We start from the raw sequence: 20,621 nt of genomic DNA, 5'->3' as shown, positions 1-20,621 counted from the left end.
ACACGATCACTCTAAGAAACTCAACAAAGGACTCTTTCGGAACGAACTCGATCCGGCTCTGATACCACTTGTTGGACACCACAACACGTGAAAAACGTAATTACTTTATTATTGTAAAAGCAATTACACCAAGACTTGAACACTTTAACTTGACCACAATACACACTAAGCACTCACTCTTTTATTTTATCACTAGACACCTTTACTACACACTTGTGTATAACTCACACTTTTGGGATACTTTGTCTTTAGACACTTATTAAGAACTCACACACTTTAGACTCTTTTTCTCACACTTGAACTCTCTTGCTCAAACTTGCATCTTAAGCACACACCTCACTTATATTTATAGGCTACAAAGGATGTGTCTAAAGATTTCTAGATTTTTCTAATTTACTAGCTAATTAATTACTTCTTACTATTTTCTAAACAACTTTAGAATTATCTAATCTTAGTTCTAGTGATTCTAAGTTTTCTCTAAAACTTTCTAGAGTGTTCTTGATTTTTCTTACAAATTTCTTAGAACATTGTAAAACATTCTAACATATTCTAGATTTGATAATGATTTTTAACAGACCTCAAGCTGAACATAGACGCAGCTTTGGATGCCAGCAGGAGTGTCATAAGGGTTGGAGCTGTTGTTCGAAATGCTCATGGTAATGTTGTGGCTGCCTTATCAAAGAGATTTGTTGGGAATTTGGAATCATATGAAATGGAGGCAAAGGCAATGTTTCATGCTTTAAATTGGCTTCTTCAAATCCAAGTGCCTATTGCCCAAATCGAAACAGATGCTTTGATGGTTTCAAATGCTCTAAATAAGCCACACACTGGAATCTCATCTTTTCATGATTTAATGTAGACATTTTTAGTCTTTTGTCCTTTTTTCCTAGAGTTATTGTGTCTCATGTCTAACGTAGTGCCAATATGGCGGCTCACGGGTTGACAAAGTATGCTCTAGTGTTGGATGAAGATTGTTTTTAGTTGGGGACTATACCTCCACCCATTTACTCTATTATTGTAAATAATTTATACCATTAATTTATGATAACAAAGTATTTATCCTAAGAAAAAAGGATATAGTGCTATTTTACAAAAGTAGTATTTATGAAACTAAATAATTTTTTTTCTTGACTATAATATAGTTCACCCCAATATCATTAGAATATCTAACAAATACGCAAATTTCAGTTCTATGTTCTAACTTTCATTCCTTGTTGCTAAGGATATGAGTATGGCATTCTCAAATTTGTAATGGCGTAAACTAGTATAATTAGACTATTCTAACATTCTAAAGATGTCTAGGAAATAGATTTAAATGGGACGACATTGAAAATATTGTTTGTTGTCTATTGACTCAAAAATCTAGACACAAACTTTCAAGTCACACCCACTCACTAGATTGACGAGAATGAAATATTGTTAAGTAAAAGTAAAGAGAGAAACAGTTTTTTATAGTAGTTCACTCCCTGTATCCCGACAATAATAGAGCTATGTCTACTTCGAGTTTTTATTTCTCACGAGATGGTATTACAGAAAAAGACTAAGTGTCAAAGCTCCAATTTCTAGAGATACAAGCTCTCACCTTGTGGGTAGTTTTCTAAATATGAAAAATGAATTAAGAGAGCTCTCCTTTTATAAGTGAAGGAGGCCCTTGAAAATAGGAATAGAATGATGAAAAAATAACAAGTTGGCTATTTTTTACCGTAGATGATGATCTAACGGTAAAAATTAACTTATGAGGTTGATTGTCAATTTTTGGAGCCCAAGTCGCGACGACGTGACCCGCTTCGGGTAAGCCGAAGCTTATATTTGTAACTCCCTTGGGGTGACATTTAAGGTCAATAACTTTAGAATTTTGATTAAAGTGTGAGACATGACTTGATAGAGTATTAAAATATCTTCGAAATGCAAGTTGAATCACGTCAATCAGATTAATATTGAGCTAGTTATGGTTGTTTTACTGAAGGTTGTTCACGACCCAGCACCCAAGTTGACGTATGATGTCAAACCTGGATGCTAGGTAAGTGAAAAAAAAGTCCAGGGGATGTACTTTATGATTCCTAAGTGATATTTTGACATTACTTAATCGGTTTTTATGTTCTGGCAAAATTGGTCAACAATTCTCAGAGATGTTGTGCTACGAAAATGAGAGACTCGAAACTCTTCATTTTCAAGTATTTTTCCCATGTTGGAAATGAGAAATATGAAGTTATGAATTTGACTTCTCTGACTACATGGATCTTACTTATTGTGAAAAACTAGACGGACAGTCAAAACAGAATCAGAATCGGATAAGCAGATGCCAACGCACCAAGCCATTTGTCAACTTGGGCGTTGAGCACTCATGAGCTTTTAGGATGTCGTTTTGATACTTCCAAGGTTCTTGAACTTGACGACGAGGTCTCCTACTATATTTTTAACCATTTTGGATTGAATGGTCGAATCAATTTGACATTTGAATGATCAAAGCCAATGCACTAGGCTTATTGTCAACCTAGGCACTAGGCCTAGCACCAAGTCAACCTGGGTGCTGGGCTTTGTTCCAAGGCCTCAGGTTTGTGGTTTTCTCCCAGAGTTTGCTTGAATCTTTATTATTTCTAATGGCGAAAAAAATACATGGAACACTTTTTTGAGAACTTGATTGGAAATAGCCCTGGTTAACAATATGTCAACTTAGGCGCTAGGCCTAGTGCCAGGTGTCACCTGGGCGTTGGGTCCCCTTTATAGCCTTTGAAAGTTCTGTTTTGTCCCCAAAAATAGTTAAATCTTAATCTTTGCTGAAAATAGAGAAGATGTTCGAAAGAATTCCTGAAAAATATCATTAGAATCAGCCCAGGTTGGCAAAATGTTAACTTGGGTGTTAGGCCAGTCCCAGGTGTCAACTTGGGTCCTAGGCCAGCCCCAGGTGTCAACCTGGGCACTAGGCCTTGCTTCTGGCACCTAGGAAGTATTGTTTCTTCCCCAAAAGTACCTATTTCCCCATTTTTTTATGAAGACAAAGAAGATGCAAAAGTTGGATCATCGATCTAATACTTGGAAGGCGCCCAGATTGACAAATTGTCAACTTGGGCGTTGGGTGCCCGGGTACCGAGTGCTTTGCGTGCTCAAAAATGGACTTTCTCTTAATCTGATTCTAATGTCTCAAATATGCATGTGGTATGTCTAGTTCATGTCACAATGCAAAGTTTGATCCCATTTGCACTAAGACGATCTCGGGAACCGAAACCCTCGTTAAGGATGTCAACCTGGGCGCTAGTGAAACCCTAGGTGCCCAAGTTGACTTACGGGGTGCAGGTCATGTAATTTTAGCTCCTGGGCCTGGATTTAATTGCTCCATGTCTTCATGGTACAGAATACTAAAAGATAGTGAGTTGGAAACAAGTTATTGAACTCCAAACTTCCATCCCGGAGTTCCCAAAGTCAACTTGGGCCTGCTAGGGACCCCTCTCAAATCGACTGTTATGACTTGGGTCTACTCGACTACGTGACGACATCTCTTTTGCCACATGTCAAACATTGATGTCCACGTCACTAGGGAAAGTTTCTGAGTTTACATTGTCTCTAAGGCATATCCCTAAAAGGACGCTGGAAATTGAGTAACTAATCATTAAACTTACCATAACTATGCAATATTGATGTAACACCCTAATGCTAAGGCACACTACAATGATTTTTTTCAATTACAGTGCTATCTTCACTAATCAAAGAATTTTCTCGAAAATCGTGTCAAATTGAAACTTTTATATTAAATATTAAACTTTATAACTTTACATAATCATTTACAAGTACCGGGATTCCGTTTCTAAACTTTTTGCAAAATATACAAATACAATACTCAGGTCACACATCGACTACACAATAACAACCCCATATGTCCCGAGACCAAACACTCCAGGTCGCGTCGCCATGACATGTACAACCTCATCCCAGCTTAGTGCTCACTCATGTTCAGCTTTCGCCTTTCTTTTACCTACACATGGAAGTAAAACTGTGAGTCGACGGACTCAGTAAGAAAAGCATATAACATATCATATAATATCGACTTGTATCTAGGTGCCCATACACTACCCCTATTTATAACTACATAGGAGGGCAGTTAATTACAGATTTGACTGATATTTTACAACCATAATCCCCTGAAATTATGGGATTTGATTTCATCCCACGTAAAATAAATGCGGTTAATATTTAAAATTCACACAACTATGATTGGTCTACTTTTACTGGGTCAATGTAAACGTGTATTAAATACGTTGCAAATCGTATCGTTCTGGGACATCTCGTTGGGAACATAGCAACAATAACCATAGTAGCGAGCTAGAGCTTTTCCCACATCTTTTCGAGGTTGATAATGTAAATCTCGTCGCTTCTGCGCTTGAAGACATAACGCTCCATCTGAAAATCGCAGTTCTTGGTGACAAGGTGAACTTCAACAGTCAACATCATTTGAATGTTAGCTTCTATCTAAGAGAACTGACTTTGACGGAGTTGTGAATCTTATTGAAAGATGTTTGGAGCTAATTAGTGAAGGTGTCACGAGCGTGCCTTCCTATAGCGAGATAGACGCCTCGCTATTAGTTGTTTGGGTTTACCCGACTATTATACTTAGTTTGTATACTGTGTATTATACGCTAAGTGTCTTAACAATCATTATATCTCGCATATGTTTCTTCATGCGTAACGAGGTTGATGCCTCGCATTGTACATCCAATGTCATATGGTTTCTCGTTAATGTACGAGGTAATAGTTTGTATATCTTTATCTCGCATAAGACCTTAGAGCCATCAAGTTGTAAATATACTATCATTACATTTGTTGCTTCGTAATCTTTCCAGTTTGACACGTGTCCTCCTCTGAAGTGCTAGTCAAATTTCGGGTATAACAATCTATAAAAAAAAAGACTAATTAGGATTTTTACCCGTGAACTTTGTCATGTATCAAATCAAGCCTCATGAACTTTTTAACCGTTAAAAATTATTCTTGAATATTGAGATTGTTGAATTTAAAGACTTTTGTCTAATTTTATTCAATTTTACAAATTCTGTGATTGTTCATATACTAAATTTTGCTCTTTAAATTTTAATATTTACTAAATAATGTCTCTTAAATTTTGACATGTATAAAATCATTTCTAATGAAAGTTCATCTATGTTAGACTTTCTTTACCAAGATAAAGATAATCTAATAATCTTAATAGTAAAGGAGATTTTTAACGGCATTAATAGTTTAAAGATTATAATTTGGTATATATGAAAGTTTAGTGAATAAAAATTCTAATTATAAAAAAAAAAAAATTAAAGACGTAATAACGTACCCCATGAAATTTATAAATTTTCTATTACACGTGAGATTATTTGATTGGTTATAGCCATAGGCATATGATCCTAATTTCTTTTTGACTACATAGGCATAGGATACCCAAATCAGGCATATTCCGAAACAAGCTGTTGCATATCTGGAAACTCGTAATATTGAAAAGAAAAAAAGAGAGAATCAAAGAAGAAGAGAAATTCAGAATCTCATCTCCCAAATACAGCTTTCTTTTTCTTTCTACACTGATTTATTGGAGTTTTATTGCTTATTAAACATTGTAAACACGACAGCAACGAGGTTGAACCGAAAAACAAGGATACAAAGGTAACTTTGTTTTAGTAACTATTACTCCTCAAAGCCCAAAATATTTTCTCAAGAAAGAGACCTTCAACCCAACTGATTCCAAATCTTCTTCTCTTGGTTTCCACTGGTAATTGCTTGCTCTCAAAGTTTTCTCTTTTCTTTTACCCTTTTCTTCAACATAGAGAACCAACTTGTCACTAGAGCTCTTCTATCCCAAACGTCATCTTTTTGGATATATTATTTTCAAGTCAAGATTTTCAACCGAAAAACCAGCTGAAAAGAGATTCTTTTTCGAAATTTGGACGATATCAGAGTTGCAGATATCAAATTTGACGACCCTTTGACCTGAATTGCAGACCCAGATAGATTATTTCTTTGAAAAAGACATATCTTTGATGACCCAATTCAAGGTTTAGCAAGGGGTGGAGTTTCCAATTACAGAAATTTAAAGCTTGGCGAAATAAGATGTCTTGCCCATCAAACAGCATCGTTTTCAATGGTAGCCAGTGCAGCTGCCCGGTGGGGAACCTACTTAACCGGACGGCCAACCGCTGTGAACTCTTTTCAGCTACTTCCACCATCACCACCGACCATGGAGTTGACTACTACGCCATGACCTTTCCAGAGACCATCTTCGAGTTTGACTCCATAAAGAAGTTCACGCAGTCTCAGGCGTTGTTCTTGGAAGCCACCCTCTTCTTGCTTCTGTCCTGGCTCGCGTTCTGCCTTTTTCTCAGGTTTATGAAGCCGGGCAATGATGGAAATAGCATTTGGTTTAAGCTCAGATGGTGGGTTAGCAGATTGGATATTTCCTTTGCCACCAGGCATTGGCTGGTAAGTTATCAACTTCACCTTTCTTCTCTCTTTTCTTCTGTGTATTTGTATTTGTATTTTTTTTTTTGTTTTTGGTAATTTTAGAAACCTTTAGACCAATTTTTAAAAATTTTGGGTTCACCGTGAAATATTTGATGAGCTGTGACTCAACTAATTCAAGACCGTTATTTCGGTTAGAAGTTTTACTGCGCTGTGAAGACTTCCACTCCTTTATCTATATATACAAATGAAAACTGAGAACTAGAGGGTTCTTGTAAGCGATCTTGAGAGGGTGATAGAATCTTTCTGGGAAAAGGTCGTGTGGTTGTAATTGGGATCATTGGGATGTGTTTGTTTCTTGAAAAAGAAGAGAAAATTCATCAACCTTCTCTGTTGAAAATCAATTGTAAAAAATTCTTCTTGCGTATTGAATTAACAAGAAAGTGCTTTTTCTGCCTTGGATGTTGTATTGCACATCGCAGTCTGAACCAAGTAAAAGCTGGTTGTGTTCTTTCTTTGTTATTGTATTTGCTCCTCATCTGATTTCTTAGTCCTGGATTTTAGAAAGGTTGGATGTGTTTAAAACCTCACAAAAATTCCACTTTCAACATTTTTTTAACCTCTGAATCTCTATTTCACAAAGTGATAATGTTGTGTGTTTTGTTATGAGTCCAGAGTTGGGTTTTTTTAATGGTTTAAATTAGCTTCCTTTGGTGTGTAGGATGATCAGAAGGTGGTTAAAAAGCGGAAAACAGAACTTGGTGGCACTTTCTCAATAGCTAGTTGGATAGTCTTCATTGGTTTATTTGCCGCGTGAGTTTTTGATGGAATCTTACATAACACAGTGAATTAATGATGCATTTTTCTAATTGTTCGTTGTTTTTATGGGATTTCTATAGCTCTTTTTATATACTAACGAGTTTGTACTGACTAGAATTTTCAGTTTTTCTCAGGTTGCTTTACCAAATCATATCCAGGAGAACCATTGAGGTGCATAACGTTAAAGCAACAAATGCACCTGACTTGGCCTTATTTGTTAATGACATGGAATTTAATATAACCACTATATCGAGTATGAGTTGTTCAAACTTACGAGATCTTGGTACTTTAGTGACTGGCAATCCTGGCTCTATTGACTATAAAAGTGTTCCCCTGTCAAACTTTGGAAACTACTCTTGTAAAAATACTAGTGAAGGACCAACTATTATTCTCAAGTGTGATGGTTGTCAACCCATTCATGACAATCAATACATCTCTTGGCAGTTTGTTGATCTTCCAAACAATCCTGCAACTGCCGTTGGATTTCAGTTCAACCTTACTACAAGGAGTCATACCAACAAGAGACATGTAAGTTTTGTTAGTGGAATACTAAAGAATGGGAGTACTTCTAATAATGGACCAGTTACCTTTAGAGGAAAGGATACAAATATACTGAAGTTCAGTTTATTTCCCCGGATTTATCGTAATCTAAAGGACCTTAGGCTCATCCAACCTCTTTTTCACGAGTTTGTTCCCGGCTCTCAGTTTACCGACACACGTCAGCTCCAAACATCTCTAGCTAACCCCAGTGATGGAACACTTAACACCACTTTGTATGTCAATTTCCTTTCTTCCTACATTGTGGAGATCGATGATCAAAACACTATGGGTCCTGGTAAGTTATATGCTCTGCCTTACACTGAATTTCATCTGATTTTTTTTCAACCCTGGTTCTTAGTTTGGAAAATGAGACGTATTGTAATCTAGTTTCATTTGTACTAACTAACCGGTTTGTTTTTCTTGTATACTATGCAGTGAGCTTCCTTGCAGATCTTGGTGGCTTGTATTGCTTCAGTATTGCCATTTTTTTCTATTTACTAGTTCAAGTATGTTTTTTCTTCCTAGTTTGATTTTTTTTTTTTTTTATTAGGAATCATCAAATTTATTGCGCAAAATTTTAGACTTCATGGTAGAAATGTCACCTTTATGATACACAATTGTGTCGAGCTTTTGCCAACATTTTTTCTTCTGTAGTGTGAATATAGAATAAAAAAGCTGCGCCATGAAGATCAAACATTACGAACAATTAGACATCGGCGAAAAACACTGGAACGCTGGGATAAAGTACTACTTTCTTAAGGATTAAACTTTATTTTTTTTTTATTTTATTTGTGTGTATGTGGGTAGTGTGGTGATACTTTTTTTGCTTATAATACAGTGGAAGTGACTGATATGTTTGTTTTAACAGTTGAGGAAATACGTGATGTATACATGGGGCTGCAAGACTTTAGATGATGACCATGACTACAAGAATAATGGATCATGTTGCAGTGGTGGTATGCTGGAACCTATTAGCCGAAAAGGATCATTACATAAACATAGGCAACAGAGCAGAATGGATTCTATCAATTTGAACAAGAAAGTCACATTACCTAGTAAAAGCAAGATGGTAGCCATGTTTGCATCTGTTCCCTAATGTTCTCTTAAGTTCATTAAAATTAATCTTATCTGTTTGCCTGTCATTTTTATTGTGAACTTTTTCTTGTGTAGATTCCTGCTCAAGATGATTCCCACACTATAACGAAGTCTTCTATACCAAAAACTGCTTTGACTCGCGGAGAGAAGTCAGACTCTCGGGGTGAACTTGTGAGTTGCTTTTAATGTTTGTCTTGAAATTAAAACAAAGATCTGCTCACTGTGTATAGTAGGATTGTTCTGCATCCTTTGTTCCCATCTCTCAATATTACCAGTCTATTTACCTATGTTTTACTATTCTGATTCATTTACTTGACAATCCAGATTTGTTATTAACTATTATGTTCAAAGTTTATTGTTTGTCCTTCAATATATTAGCATTAAGATTTTAGAAAGGTGGATGAGAGCAGAGACGTTACATTGACTGTTGATGTCTGTCCATATTTTTAGGACTGTGCATGTCTACCTTTTTCCTTATAACATTTGGGTCCTATCTTAAGCTGACACTAGAAAATCCAATGATCTTCGCAAAATGAAAAATGTGAAGTAAATTCCAAAACATAAACTTAGCTATGGTGTTGTTCAAAGTATGGGCCCTTTCACCCTTAGTTTGCAAACTAGCCTCTTTGACTGATGTTTAAATGTAAATAACTAGCTCCTTGCCTCCTTGTTTTAGTAGTCATTTGTTAGATTTAAAATGCTTATCTTTTCCTGTCACAGAAACACGAAGGCAAACAACATTCCGGTGCTTCATGCAAGGAAAGTTCATCCCAGCTTGATTCATTCTCTTTATCTAATGAAACCATTCCTCTACCACCTACACTAGGTAACTACTTACTTTATAAAGTAATGATCACTTACTATTTCTTTGACTTTCTTTTTGAGACGATGAGCATTGTGAAATGTCATTACTGAATAGTCAACAATGTCTTGTGTATCATTACGTCTGATCAATACATTTTGTTGCTTTTACTACAGAGTTGAAGGATTGTTCAGAAATGAATATGTCTGATGTTCAAAAGAATCTTAAATGTTTGTACGATTACAATGTCATGCTAAGGGAGAAATTTTTATCTGTGCAATCTATGCTTCATGAGTTAGCAATGAAGTCCTCGCCTCCTGCAAATGATATTCGTAACACCTCATAGTTTTCCAAGCAACTATAAGTACTGCATTGCCGACATTCCAAGTTTTGTATGAAATTGTTTTGGTCATTTTCTTCTAGGAGAATCAAATGACCGCCAGAGTCAAGATTGTGGTGTTCAATTCAAGGCGCTTCATCTTCGATTGAATGATAACAGTCTGTTTCTGACATGCTGAGGGGAAGCATTGTTGATCTTTTGGGGAATAGACTGATGTTTAATCTACACCATATTTTTGGAGGAAATACCCCTTGATATGATTCATGATATATCACTTTCGATTCTTGCTTGGCTCAAGCCAAAATTTACCCAACTTTTAGCTTCATTGTTTCATAGGAATTTACTTACTGATGTTGGAGAAATACGAAAAAAAAAATGTTCTAATTTGAAATGTCAATGCCAGTATATTGATGGTAGGGTAGCCTAGTTTTTTTCCTATGCGCTCAAGTAGTTTTAGACCAAATTTTTGAAGTTTCTATTCTTTTTTAGGATCAGAACTTTTGGTTCTTCTTGCAGTGGCATTCATTACAATAAAGTATTCCTTAAATGTTCCTTCTCCACTGCTGATATCTTGGAATCCATGAAAACCATTCAGTTGACATATGCTAATTAAATATTTTAACCCTGTAAAGCAAGCAAGAACATGTTCCAAAGCTAGGCTTGCACACTACATAGTCTCCGAGAAATAACTACTTTTACAGTTGATCTCTAAACAAATAATGGCCCAAATCCTATTACAAACATAAACTCAACGGCAATAGTTTTGTTTTTGCGGAATGTTGACAAATCCAAATTCATTATATAGGTAAAAATGTAATTAAGGTTGTCTTTTAAATTATATTAAAAGTGCAATTTAAAAAACACTCAATTCTTCAAAAGAAATATCTCCTCCACATTCTTCCTTGAGATTTCAACAGACCCAACTCCTAAAGAAATCATTTAAGGTTGCTTTCTGCACCAAAATTATGAAACAAACTAAACAGGTGAAAAATCTCCCTCACGTTAAACATGTAATTTTTTTTATTTAAAAAAAAAACGCTAGGATAGGAGGATTGCGTTTATACATATTATTTACTAATATGTTAATAATGATTTCGCATGATTGGCTTTCAAATTGCATGTAACATGCTAGCCTGCTCTGACTTTAGACTTCAGTTATCACATAAGAGCCAATCTTGTGAGCCACAAGTGTATTTTCCCTCCAAGTAAATAGAACAGCATTTCACATGATTGAGTGGGATACAACGATGTTCTCGCTGCACAGCTGCAGAATTCAACTCCAGACACACTAACCCAGGTTTGGTGTTTTTCCCATAAACACCTCCTTACAAAATTTACCATCAGGGCTTCAAACAGAACATGCTCCTTGACTGCATTTAACTGCAACTGAAGACCGGAGAGCTAGTGTTCAGTGTATGTTTGCAGCAAAATGTAAACATGCTTCACTGAAAGGATTTTCGACATCTCCTACTCTGCATTAATATGCTTAAACTCAGTGGATTTTGAAAGAAAAGTATCTTTCCCTGCTTGTTTCCCCAAGGCCTGAGCAAACATCCTCTTTGCAGCTCCTAGATGTTCCTTTTTATGATGTTCTTCATTGACACCATTTCTGACTCTTCCAGATGCAACAACACCACTAGGGATTTTGTCAGATTTATTTTTGCCGGCCTTACTGTCAGCATTTGATGATGTGCCCGAAATATGGTTATTCTTTTTTACTTTACAACATGAGTTATCCATTTTGCCAGACAAATGAAGGATTTCTTGAACATCTTCCACCCTCAAATCAGAATCCACTTTATCCTTATGCTGGTTGTTTGATTCATCAGCCTCTCTGGAAGCACTTGAGTCATTGTGTGTGGTCTCGTGATTGCGTGAGTTGATTCTTTGCCCTAGAGCATGAGCAATCATACGGCGAGCAACCACGGGAACACTTCGTGGTTTCTGCTTGATGGGTTCTTTTTCATCCCCTAAGTTGGCTGAAAATATTCTCTCACGTGCAGCCAAATAAGCAGCTTCTCTCTCCTCAAGTGAATGTTGAACCGAAGGTGATTTTGTCTTCAACACTGGCAACATGATTTAATGATTTTAATCACATCATTCCATCATCTGATAATAATAGAAGTCACAACTCACAACAAAATGAACAGCAGTAATAATAATAAGTTCGCAACGAATTTTTTTTAGTATTCAAAATATTTTCTTCTCAGACAAATAAGAGCTGTGAAATGACATCAAACTTTAACATGAGAATAAAACCAACCCTTAAAGTAAAATTTCATGATCTGTATTACATGATAATAAATAACCTGGTGAGTCTCCTGTTCTTCTTAACAATTGATGTGATGTTGTTGGAGATTGAGGTTCATCGTACTGCCACAAAATATCACTAACAAGGATGGAAGGTCTGCAAATAAGGAGATTTCGCTTGATTTATTTTACTAAAGATGACTACATAATGAGTCATTGACAGCAGGAAATTCTAACATTATAAACTATTAATGGAGGATATACAGCCATAATAAAGATGGAAGAAAAAATATTCTAAGTAAAATATTATAGGCTTTAGTCTTCACATACACTGATGTATCAGGGCATCTCTCCAAAATTAAGTGTCGATCATCTCCTTCACCGACAGATTCATGCGAAAATCTTGCACAAATATAAAATCAAATCAAATGTCTATTGAAATGCAGGGAGATAGACCTGCTGAGTAGCTTTCGGCCCTAAGGAAAAAATGTTTTACTTTCACAACATAAGGGTCATAACCATAACACATCAGAAAACAAGCAGACATGTACGGAATAAAGCAAAAGACTAGACAGGTAAGAATGTAAACATATAAGTGCTAGTGCTACAGACATACCCAAATATATCTGCAAGACGATGCATAAGAAGACGATTGTATGAATTCATTGGTTCTAGCTCTAGGATCCCACCAGAGCTGCAACCAAAAATCCGAGAACATTAACTCATTATAACAATAAGGGAATTTTACAACCACACAAGGGAGACATAGATGGGCCAGCTTCCAATTTTATCATCTATGAGAGCGTGTAAGCTTTCTTTCCTCGTTTAATTTTTCAAGCAAGTACCAAACCATTAAAATAGTAGGCAAAACTAGTGTCATGCAACAGATATTCTAACAGGAACAGGAAGAGCCACCCAAAATTCGATTTGATGTACTCCTAACCCTAGTCACTAAAGTTTCTGAGCAATCTAGCTAAAAAAAAAGTTAACTTCGAAATTACAAATCGTATCAATCTGAAATGGGTACCTGATATCACTCTCAATGAAGTTGACCAAGGCTTCTTCCACAGAGAGAACAAGATGCTTGCATGGAAGATTGTCCTTGACAAGTGAAGCCAACTCCTCAACCTGAAATTCAACAGTACTATATCAGTATTTTGTTTGATAATTAAAAAAAATCCAAACATGCAGTTCAATAAAAGCCTTAAAAAAACTGGCAGTACCCAGACATTTGATAGAACCATATACACTATCAAAGTAAAATCAAATTCAACTCAAACAAAAACCTTCATACAACAATTTTGAAGAAAACAATTCCACTACATTAAAGTTAATTAATTTGAATTATATACAGAAAATATTCAAATTAGCTCCGCCCCAAAAAAAGGGGGGAATTTTCTTACACTGAACCTTCAAGTTTCCTTCTTTAGTTCTACCCGGGCTAAATTTTAAGCATAATTGTTGAAAAACAGTACCCTAAACCCAATTCATACAACAATTAAGAAAAAAAACATAAATAGAAGAAAGGAATTAAACAAGAATAATAACTAGGAAGATGAAAAAAATTGAAAACAGAGAAGTAAAAGAAGAAGAAGACAAACCATGGCGAACTGGGTCATGCTCATTTTTAACAGAAGACAAAAAAACAGTGAGAGGGGAGAGAGGGAGGTTGGAAGAGAAAGAAGACCGATTTTGCTTCAAGTTCAAGGACGCGTCTTTGTTTTGTTTTACCAAAAATCAATATGAGAAATTTTTTACTCGGGTCGGGCCCGGGTTTGCTGATGTCATTCATCGACCTATATTATATTTTAATTTAATATGGCTCTTCCTTCATTTTCCAGCTAACCAAACAAACATCCTTATCCTCACCACGTGTTCTTCCGCAAAATGTCTAGGAGGACATGATTCATACTCCTTTTTGGGTACAGATATACCCTTTACTCTACCTTTCTTAAGACTAACATATTGGCTAAGGCTCTAGGCGATCTAATTGGCAAATTTATTGAAGTTTATGAGAATTCCACTCATGAGGGAAACACACATTTTTAGCATCTTTCTCAATAAAGGTAATTAGGAGATTCATCATTCTTGAACATTGTGCGGGAGATTGTACTAACGCACACATTTCTCCCTCCTCCACCTCCTATAGATATCTCTTTTGTGCATTACGGGTACTTTCGGCAAGATGGGTGTTAAGCAAAAAATTTTACATTTAACATATTAAAATAAAGGGAAATTTGCGGCGAAAGTCCCTAAAAGGTCACTTTGATGCAGATTAGTCCCCAACCTCCAAAAATAGCGGCAATAGTCCTCAAGGTCACACTTTTTATTTGTTCTTTAGTCTAAATTTTAACTGAGCCGTTTTCTTTTTTTAAATTTCCACGTGTCAAAATATTATTGGTCCAAATTATTATCTTAATTTTAAAAAATAAAAATAAATAAATAAATAAATAATTTAAAAATAATTTTTTTCTTTTTCTTTTTCTTTTTTCTTTTTTTTTTCCTTTTCTTCTTCTTTGTCTCACTGCCAGAAACCCACCAACCCCCAACCCCAAACCAGCACCACCACCACGCCTGAATAGCCACGACCCAAACTTGGGTTGCAATCACAAACCAAATACCCTCAAAGAAAAACCCAGAACGGTCAAAGGTCTAGAACAACCACAAGCTTTTCCTGTCCACCTGCACACACACACAATGAATAGAGAACAAATTTGAGCTTGGAGAAGTCAAATTTAATGGGCGTTTTTACCGCTACCACCAATCGTTGGAGGAGATCTGGGCTCTGACGAGAGAAAGAAATGGAAAGGCGAGAGAGATGACCATCGATGTTGTCTCTGTCTGGGTTCACGACTGCAGAAGTAGCGCCCTTCGAACCTAGCAAAAATGAGAGAGAGAGAGACGAGTGAGAAAGAGATCAGAGTGTTGGGGGTTTGGGTTCTCAGACAAGAAGGAAACAAATTCGTAATTAGTTTAAGGTGACTGTCGCCAGAGATGGTGGCTCCAGTCTGCAAAAATAGAAGGAGAGTGAGGTCTCTTGGCTGCGGCTGAGAAGGAATAGATTATAATAAGTTTAGGGTTTCAGGCGTGGTGTTGGAGGGAAGAATAAGGATAAGGTCGGAAGGAAGGGCTTCTCTGTTGTAGAGGTTGTTGAGGATGGGTTAATGGAAGGGCTTCTCGCAGTGAGAAAAGACGAAGAAGATGAAGAAGAAAAGAAAGAAAAAGAAAAAAAAAGAAATTATTTTTATTTATTTATTTGTATTTTTATTTTTTAAAATTAAAATAATAATTTAGACCAATAATATTTTGACACGTGGCAATTTTAAAAAGAAAAAGGATCAATTAAAATTAGGACTAACGGAAAAATAAAAAGTGTGACCTTGAGGACTATTGCCGCTATTTTTGGAGGTTGGGGACTTATCTGTATCAAACCGAACTTTTTGAGGTCTTTTGCCGCAAATTTCCCTAAAATAAATGCAAAACACAATTTCACCTATGCTGAATTTATAGCATAAGAGTTTATTAATTTGAGTTCGACCCATCTAAGATTATAAGAATAATCTCTTAATTACAATCCTTTTATTTAAAGGAAATACCCTTTGATTCCAATTACAATGACATTAAATAATTAAAATAAATTTGGGAAATTTGGGGTAAATTTGGAATTGCAGCTGAACTCAGTCCATTTAATTAACCGAGTTGCCTATTGTGAAGGATCAAGCCACTTGTAGTTCAGAATACGGTATTTTAAAATTTGAATAAAGAATTCCAGTAGATGACCACTTTCAGGAATTCTTTGCTATTTGAAAATTTAGAAAAATTCCTAGGTGGATGACCTTTAAGGGAATTTTAGGATTTGTATTTTGATACCATTTTAGCAGTATCGGCGACTGCACTTAGTCTTAGCAACTAAGTTGCCTACATATCCTTTTATAGGAATCAAGTCAAACGTAGTTCCGATAGTATTAAAAGATTTTGTATCTTCGATAACTTTGTGGAGAATTAACTCACTTTGATATTTTGAGGTAAATGACCTCATTTGGGATTTTTGAGGTAGATGACCTCATTTGAATTTTGCTGAGGCGAATGACCTCTTTTAGAATTTTAAAAATTGCGATTGTACCTAATCTTGGCAATTAGGTTGCCTACGTATCCTTTTGAAAGGAATCAAATCGAACGTAGTTCATAGTTTTAATCTTTTTATGAGGTGAATGACCTCTTTTTCTTTAGAATGCCATTTAATTTGTTATGGCTTTGAATTTTAGTGCACTTTTTTAATTTTTAGGTAAAATTACCACTCTTGAGATTTTTGTGAGGTAAAGACCTCTTTGAAATTTGGTGAGGTGAATAACCTCTTTAATATTCCAAGATTAATTTTAGTGAGCTCATTTGGAATTTCGTGCCATTTTATATGGATTTAGAATTTTACCACTTTTTTGTGATGAAATTCAGTTTTGCAATCTTTTTATTATTTTAGAAATTAAAAGAGAATTTGACTGATATTTAATTATCTATTCCAAAATTTGGGGAATAATAATTTTTTATCTTTAAATCGGATAATATCTCTCAATTAATTTCTGAGAATAATTATTAAAATAGGAAGAATATAAAATATCTTATAATTCGAATTTAACTTGGATTTGAATTACCACGATATTTTTTTCCTACTTCCTTAAATATGGGATACACAAATAATTGCTCAAATATCTTATAATTAGAATTTAACTTGGATTTGAAGAGACTATTTGATTCGTATATGCTGAAGGCAGCATAAGAAATTCAATTTTCTATTCTTCCAGATCAAGCCATATATATATATACCTCTTAGATTTTATATCTATGCCGTAACATATATATATGCTATTTTCTTTAAAGAGATTTGATTTGTGTAACAACTGACAACGACAGGTATATACACATACATATATATATAATATTGGTTTACAATGTATCAACTATTCCTCTTTTTTCCTTATGCGTGTGAACACATATACGTATATATATATGTAGTCATTATTTGTACCCATATATATTCATGCATTTACTTCATTTTTTTTACACTTTTCTATGGCTATGTAGGTGTGTATGTTTGTTCACATTTATGTATCTCTTGAATTATACATATTATGCGATCATAATATCTGCATAGATATATTTTGTAACCCTCAAACGCCAAAGAATCAATTAATCATAGGTATATTTTTCTTACTGCATAGTTGATTGACTTCACAACACACAGTAAATTTTTTTATCATTCCCTTATCAAGATATATTATTGTATATATATAATATAATAAATATATGCATCGAAACCAGTGATACATATACATATTTATATACTTATATATACATATATTTTCTTTTACAGTTTTTTTTTTCTTTACAGCATATATCTTGATATATATATAAAAAGTCATATCATTGGCATATATTTAAGCCACACGAAGAAATTGTTTTTGGATTTTTTTGATTCTTCTCTTTGGTTAAATACCACACATCGACTTATTTTCTGAAGTCTAGTGAACCAAAGGGAAACCTCGGGGATTTACAATAAATTGGACAGCATAGCACCATAAAGATTTGTATTATTCTCTTCGATTATATATCACATATTGACTTATTTTCTGAAGTCTAGTGAATCGAAGAGAATGATAGGAATCAATAATGAAATTGACAGCATAAAAATATTAGTCTTTTCCTTTCCCTTTGATTATATATCACATCAACTTATTTTCTGAAGTTTAGTGAATCAAAGGAGACTGGAATGACTATTTGCAGTAAACAAAAATAAAGAGAAAGAAGAAAGAGAGGTAGATCCATTTATGGATCTTTGCTTACCCTTGTAGAGCTTGAAAAATCACTTGGAATAATGCAGTTTTTTTTTCTCACTTCTCTCAGATTTCTTTTCTCTGTTTCTGCTCTTACGTATCAATTGCCAAAGATATTTTTTTGAAAACCCTTTTCTTTTTTCTCTCTTAACCGTTCCCCACCCTCTCTCTCTTTATAGCCAATTTTTTATTATTTTTTTTGTTGATAAAATTCACTTAATCGTGAAAGTGGTGGAGGTGGAGAAAATATCTCCTTAATTTTCTCTTCCTTTTTTGACTGACCCATTCCTATAATAATAATAATAATAATAATAATAATAATAATAATAATAATAATTATTATTATTATTATTATTATTATTATTATTATTATTATTATTATTATTAAAATTTTATCGTTCAACAATGGGGTCCACCCGAATTTTTCGCGACATGTCCATCTATAGGCGGGAGAGCAATTACAAGAGGATATGGAGTTCCTAGTCCTAGAGCAAGCAAAGCCACCCCAGCTGGAGCTGGTGGTGTAGGAAGAGCAGGTAATGATGTTCCGGGAGCTTGAGGAGGCCCAACCCCTTGTTGAGGATTTACAGCACCCTGTGTCCGGGAAGCACCATGTGCCCCTAGACTGCCCCCTGTTTGGGATAAATAATCGGGATGCGGACCCACTACCTCAGATGCCCCGCTCAGACCAACATTTCAATCTCATCTTTCAAATATTCACATTCATTCGTGGTGTGGCCCTTCTCTCTGTGGTACTCGCATTGCTTGTTTTGATCGTATATGTTCCTCCTGCCATTTGACATGGACAGGGGCTTCCGATAATGAATTATGTTACACATCGCCTTATAAATATTCTCTCGAGTATCTATTAGACTTGTGTACTTGATGTAGTTCAAATCGTACTCCTTTATCGGTTTCCTTACTAGATCATTACGGCTGTGATTCTTACCTCCCCTCTTACCCCGCGAATGTCCTACACTAGAATCCAGGACCTCAGCTTTAGATTGTTTAGGAGCCACGCTGCATCCAATCTATGCCACCTCGTACTCAGAGAAATGGGTCTGCATAGGTATGAGACCGAATGCAGTAGCTCTGTAGACGGTCGGAGAGAACTGAGGTCCTAGAAGGAACAAAGTGTTGGAATTTATTTTACCAGGATCTTAGATCTACTCACAAGTATGTTGTTTAAACACCCTAAATATGAACTTTCTAAAACGATAAATTAAACACATATAAAGTTAAGAAAACCTTACATTGATGCAGCGGAATTAATGTCTCCTTCCACTCAGATCTCTAACCCTTGTATCCTTTCTATAGCAGAGTATAATCAAGATCTGAGCCCGAATGTCCTTCTTCTTCAAGTTTGATCCTTCACAGTCTTCCAATCTATGATTGAGTTACTGCTTGCTGTGTGTGGGCACTTACTCTTTCACTAAGGTTCGAAATTGATGAAGGAAAAAGAAGAGAGAGGGTTTCGGCCAGGTATAGAAAGTGGGGAAGGCTCAGTTTTTCTGAAGAGAGAAATTTCTGTCAGAAAACTAATGAAAAACATGTGATTTGACTGAGCCATCACTTTCTATTTATAGGCAACTACCAGGTTTAGGTTAGGAATTATTTGGCATTAAAATAATGAAAAAATCAATTTGAAACTCCTCATTAAGTGGCCGGCCAAGGTGTAGTAGTGGGCCCAACTTGATTTTGCAGTTTTATCAAATTTTACTTCTATTTTCTCAAAAACGCCAATTTTCTAATTCTAACCTTTTAAATGCCAAAACTAATTATTTAATAACTAAAATAGATTATTAAATAATATTTTCATTTAATTTAATTATTAATTAGACATATAAAGTCCATTAATAAATAAATAAACCTAGAAACTCTTTTCTTTACAATTTCACCCCTGCTTAGTGAAAATTCATAAAATTAGACATAGTCTAACTTTAGAATTATAATTGATCAATCACGAATCAATTAATGAGTCTTACAAGCAGAATGTTCTCAACTAGAATGGGGACCATGGATCTATATGCTGAGCTTCCAATAAGTGAACCAAATTTACCAAGTAAATTCCTACTTATTAATTCTTCGTTGAATCCACTCTTAGAACTTAGAATTACACTCTCAGACTTATATAGAGCATATTGTATGTTCCAAGATATCAATATGCTATCTCATTTAACCATTGTTATAATCTTATTGTGATTTAAAGATCCTCTATATAGATGATCTACATCGAGATGGGATTTCTTTACCGTTCTCACCCTTCAATGTATTTTGCCCCTTAAAACACTTAGCTACCTGTAAATGGTGTTTAGTGATCTAATGATTAGTCAGTTAAACAAGAGCTCATCCATTTACTTCTATTTGCTAAGCTCGAAGGGAATCATCACTTTACTTCTATACACCAGTAGAAGCTATAGATTCCATATTTATGTTCAGCACTCCCACTCAATCATATTTTCATGTTCCCAAAATATACGTATCACCCTGACCCAAAAGTAGGCTTAACTAATAAATC

At 35.1% G+C, this 20,621-nt stretch overlaps 2 protein-coding genes across 6 annotated transcripts; one reads left to right on the top strand and one right to left on the bottom strand.

Moving 5' to 3' along the window:
• The first annotated feature begins 5,431 nt into the window (after positions 1-5,431).
• LOC115719946 (uncharacterized) lies at positions 5,432-10,572 on the top strand. 2 transcript variants are annotated; one of them, XM_061110257.1, is made up of 9 exons: positions 5,435-6,450; positions 7,151-7,242; positions 7,383-8,083; positions 8,224-8,294; positions 8,443-8,532; positions 8,657-8,857; positions 8,959-9,054; positions 9,604-9,709; positions 9,862-10,572. In XM_061110257.1, exons 1-9 carry the CDS (start codon positions 6,082-6,084, stop codon positions 10,029-10,031), a joined length of 1,896 nt encoding a protein of 631 aa, XP_060966240.1. In that variant the 5' UTR covers positions 5,435-6,081; the 3' UTR covers positions 10,032-10,572. The 2 variants fall into 2 exon arrangements, 1 of the variants encoding a protein (XP_060966240.1); XR_009686188.1 differs by lacking the exon at positions 9,862-10,572 and having other exon boundaries at positions 5,432-6,450; positions 8,657-8,865.
• Positions 10,573-10,786: 214 nt separating this feature from the next.
• LOC133034832 (uncharacterized) lies at positions 10,787-14,029 on the bottom strand. Of its 4 annotated transcripts, none has more exons than XM_061110258.1 (6): positions 13,877-14,029; positions 13,303-13,403; positions 12,892-12,969; positions 12,606-12,677; positions 12,320-12,432; positions 11,023-12,091 (listed from the first exon to the last, which is right to left on the bottom strand). In XM_061110258.1, exons 1-6 carry the CDS (start codon positions 13,898-13,900, stop codon positions 11,493-11,495), a joined length of 987 nt encoding a protein of 328 aa, XP_060966241.1. In that variant the 5' UTR covers positions 13,901-14,029; the 3' UTR covers positions 11,023-11,492. The 4 variants fall into 4 exon arrangements, with proteins under 4 accessions (XP_060966244.1, XP_060966241.1, XP_060966243.1 ...); XM_061110260.1 differs by having other exon boundaries at positions 12,335-12,432; XM_061110261.1 differs by lacking the exon at positions 12,892-12,969 and having other exon boundaries at positions 10,787-12,091.
• Between the last annotated feature and the right edge of the window lie 6,592 nt (positions 14,030-20,621).

Source organism: Cannabis sativa, chromosome 2, assembly GCF_029168945.1.
Source record: "Cannabis sativa cultivar Pink pepper isolate KNU-18-1 chromosome 2, ASM2916894v1, whole genome shotgun sequence".
In the NCBI taxonomy this organism is placed as follows: Eukaryota; Viridiplantae; Streptophyta; class Magnoliopsida; order Rosales; family Cannabaceae; genus Cannabis; species Cannabis sativa.
Note: the sequence above shows the minus strand (reverse complement) of the source record. Positions and strands in the feature narration are given on the sequence as shown.

Bases quoted from the DNA above. Each gene is read 5' to 3' on its own strand.
- LOC115719946 (XM_061110257.1), top strand. From the start codon at position 6,082: ATGTCTTGCCCATCAAACAGCATCGTTTTCAATGGTAGCCAGTGCAGC. The intron at 8,084-8,223 runs GTAAGTTATATG...TATACTATGCAG, and splicing joins TCAAAACACTATGGGTCCTG to TGAGCTTCCTTGCAGATCTT. The intron at 8,858-8,958 runs GTAGCCATGTTT...TTTCTTGTGTAG, and splicing joins TACCTAGTAAAAGCAAGATG to ATTCCTGCTCAAGATGATTC.
- LOC133034832 (XM_061110258.1), bottom strand. From the start codon at position 13,900: ATGAGCATGACCCAGTTCGCCATG. The intron at 12,433-12,605 runs GTATGTGAAGAC...CCTTATTTGCAG, and splicing joins AGATGCCCTGATACATCAGT to ACCTTCCATCCTTGTTAGTG. The intron at 12,092-12,319 runs GTAATACAGATC...TCATGTTGCCAG, and splicing joins ACCAGGTTATTTATTATCAT to TGTTGAAGACAAAATCACCT.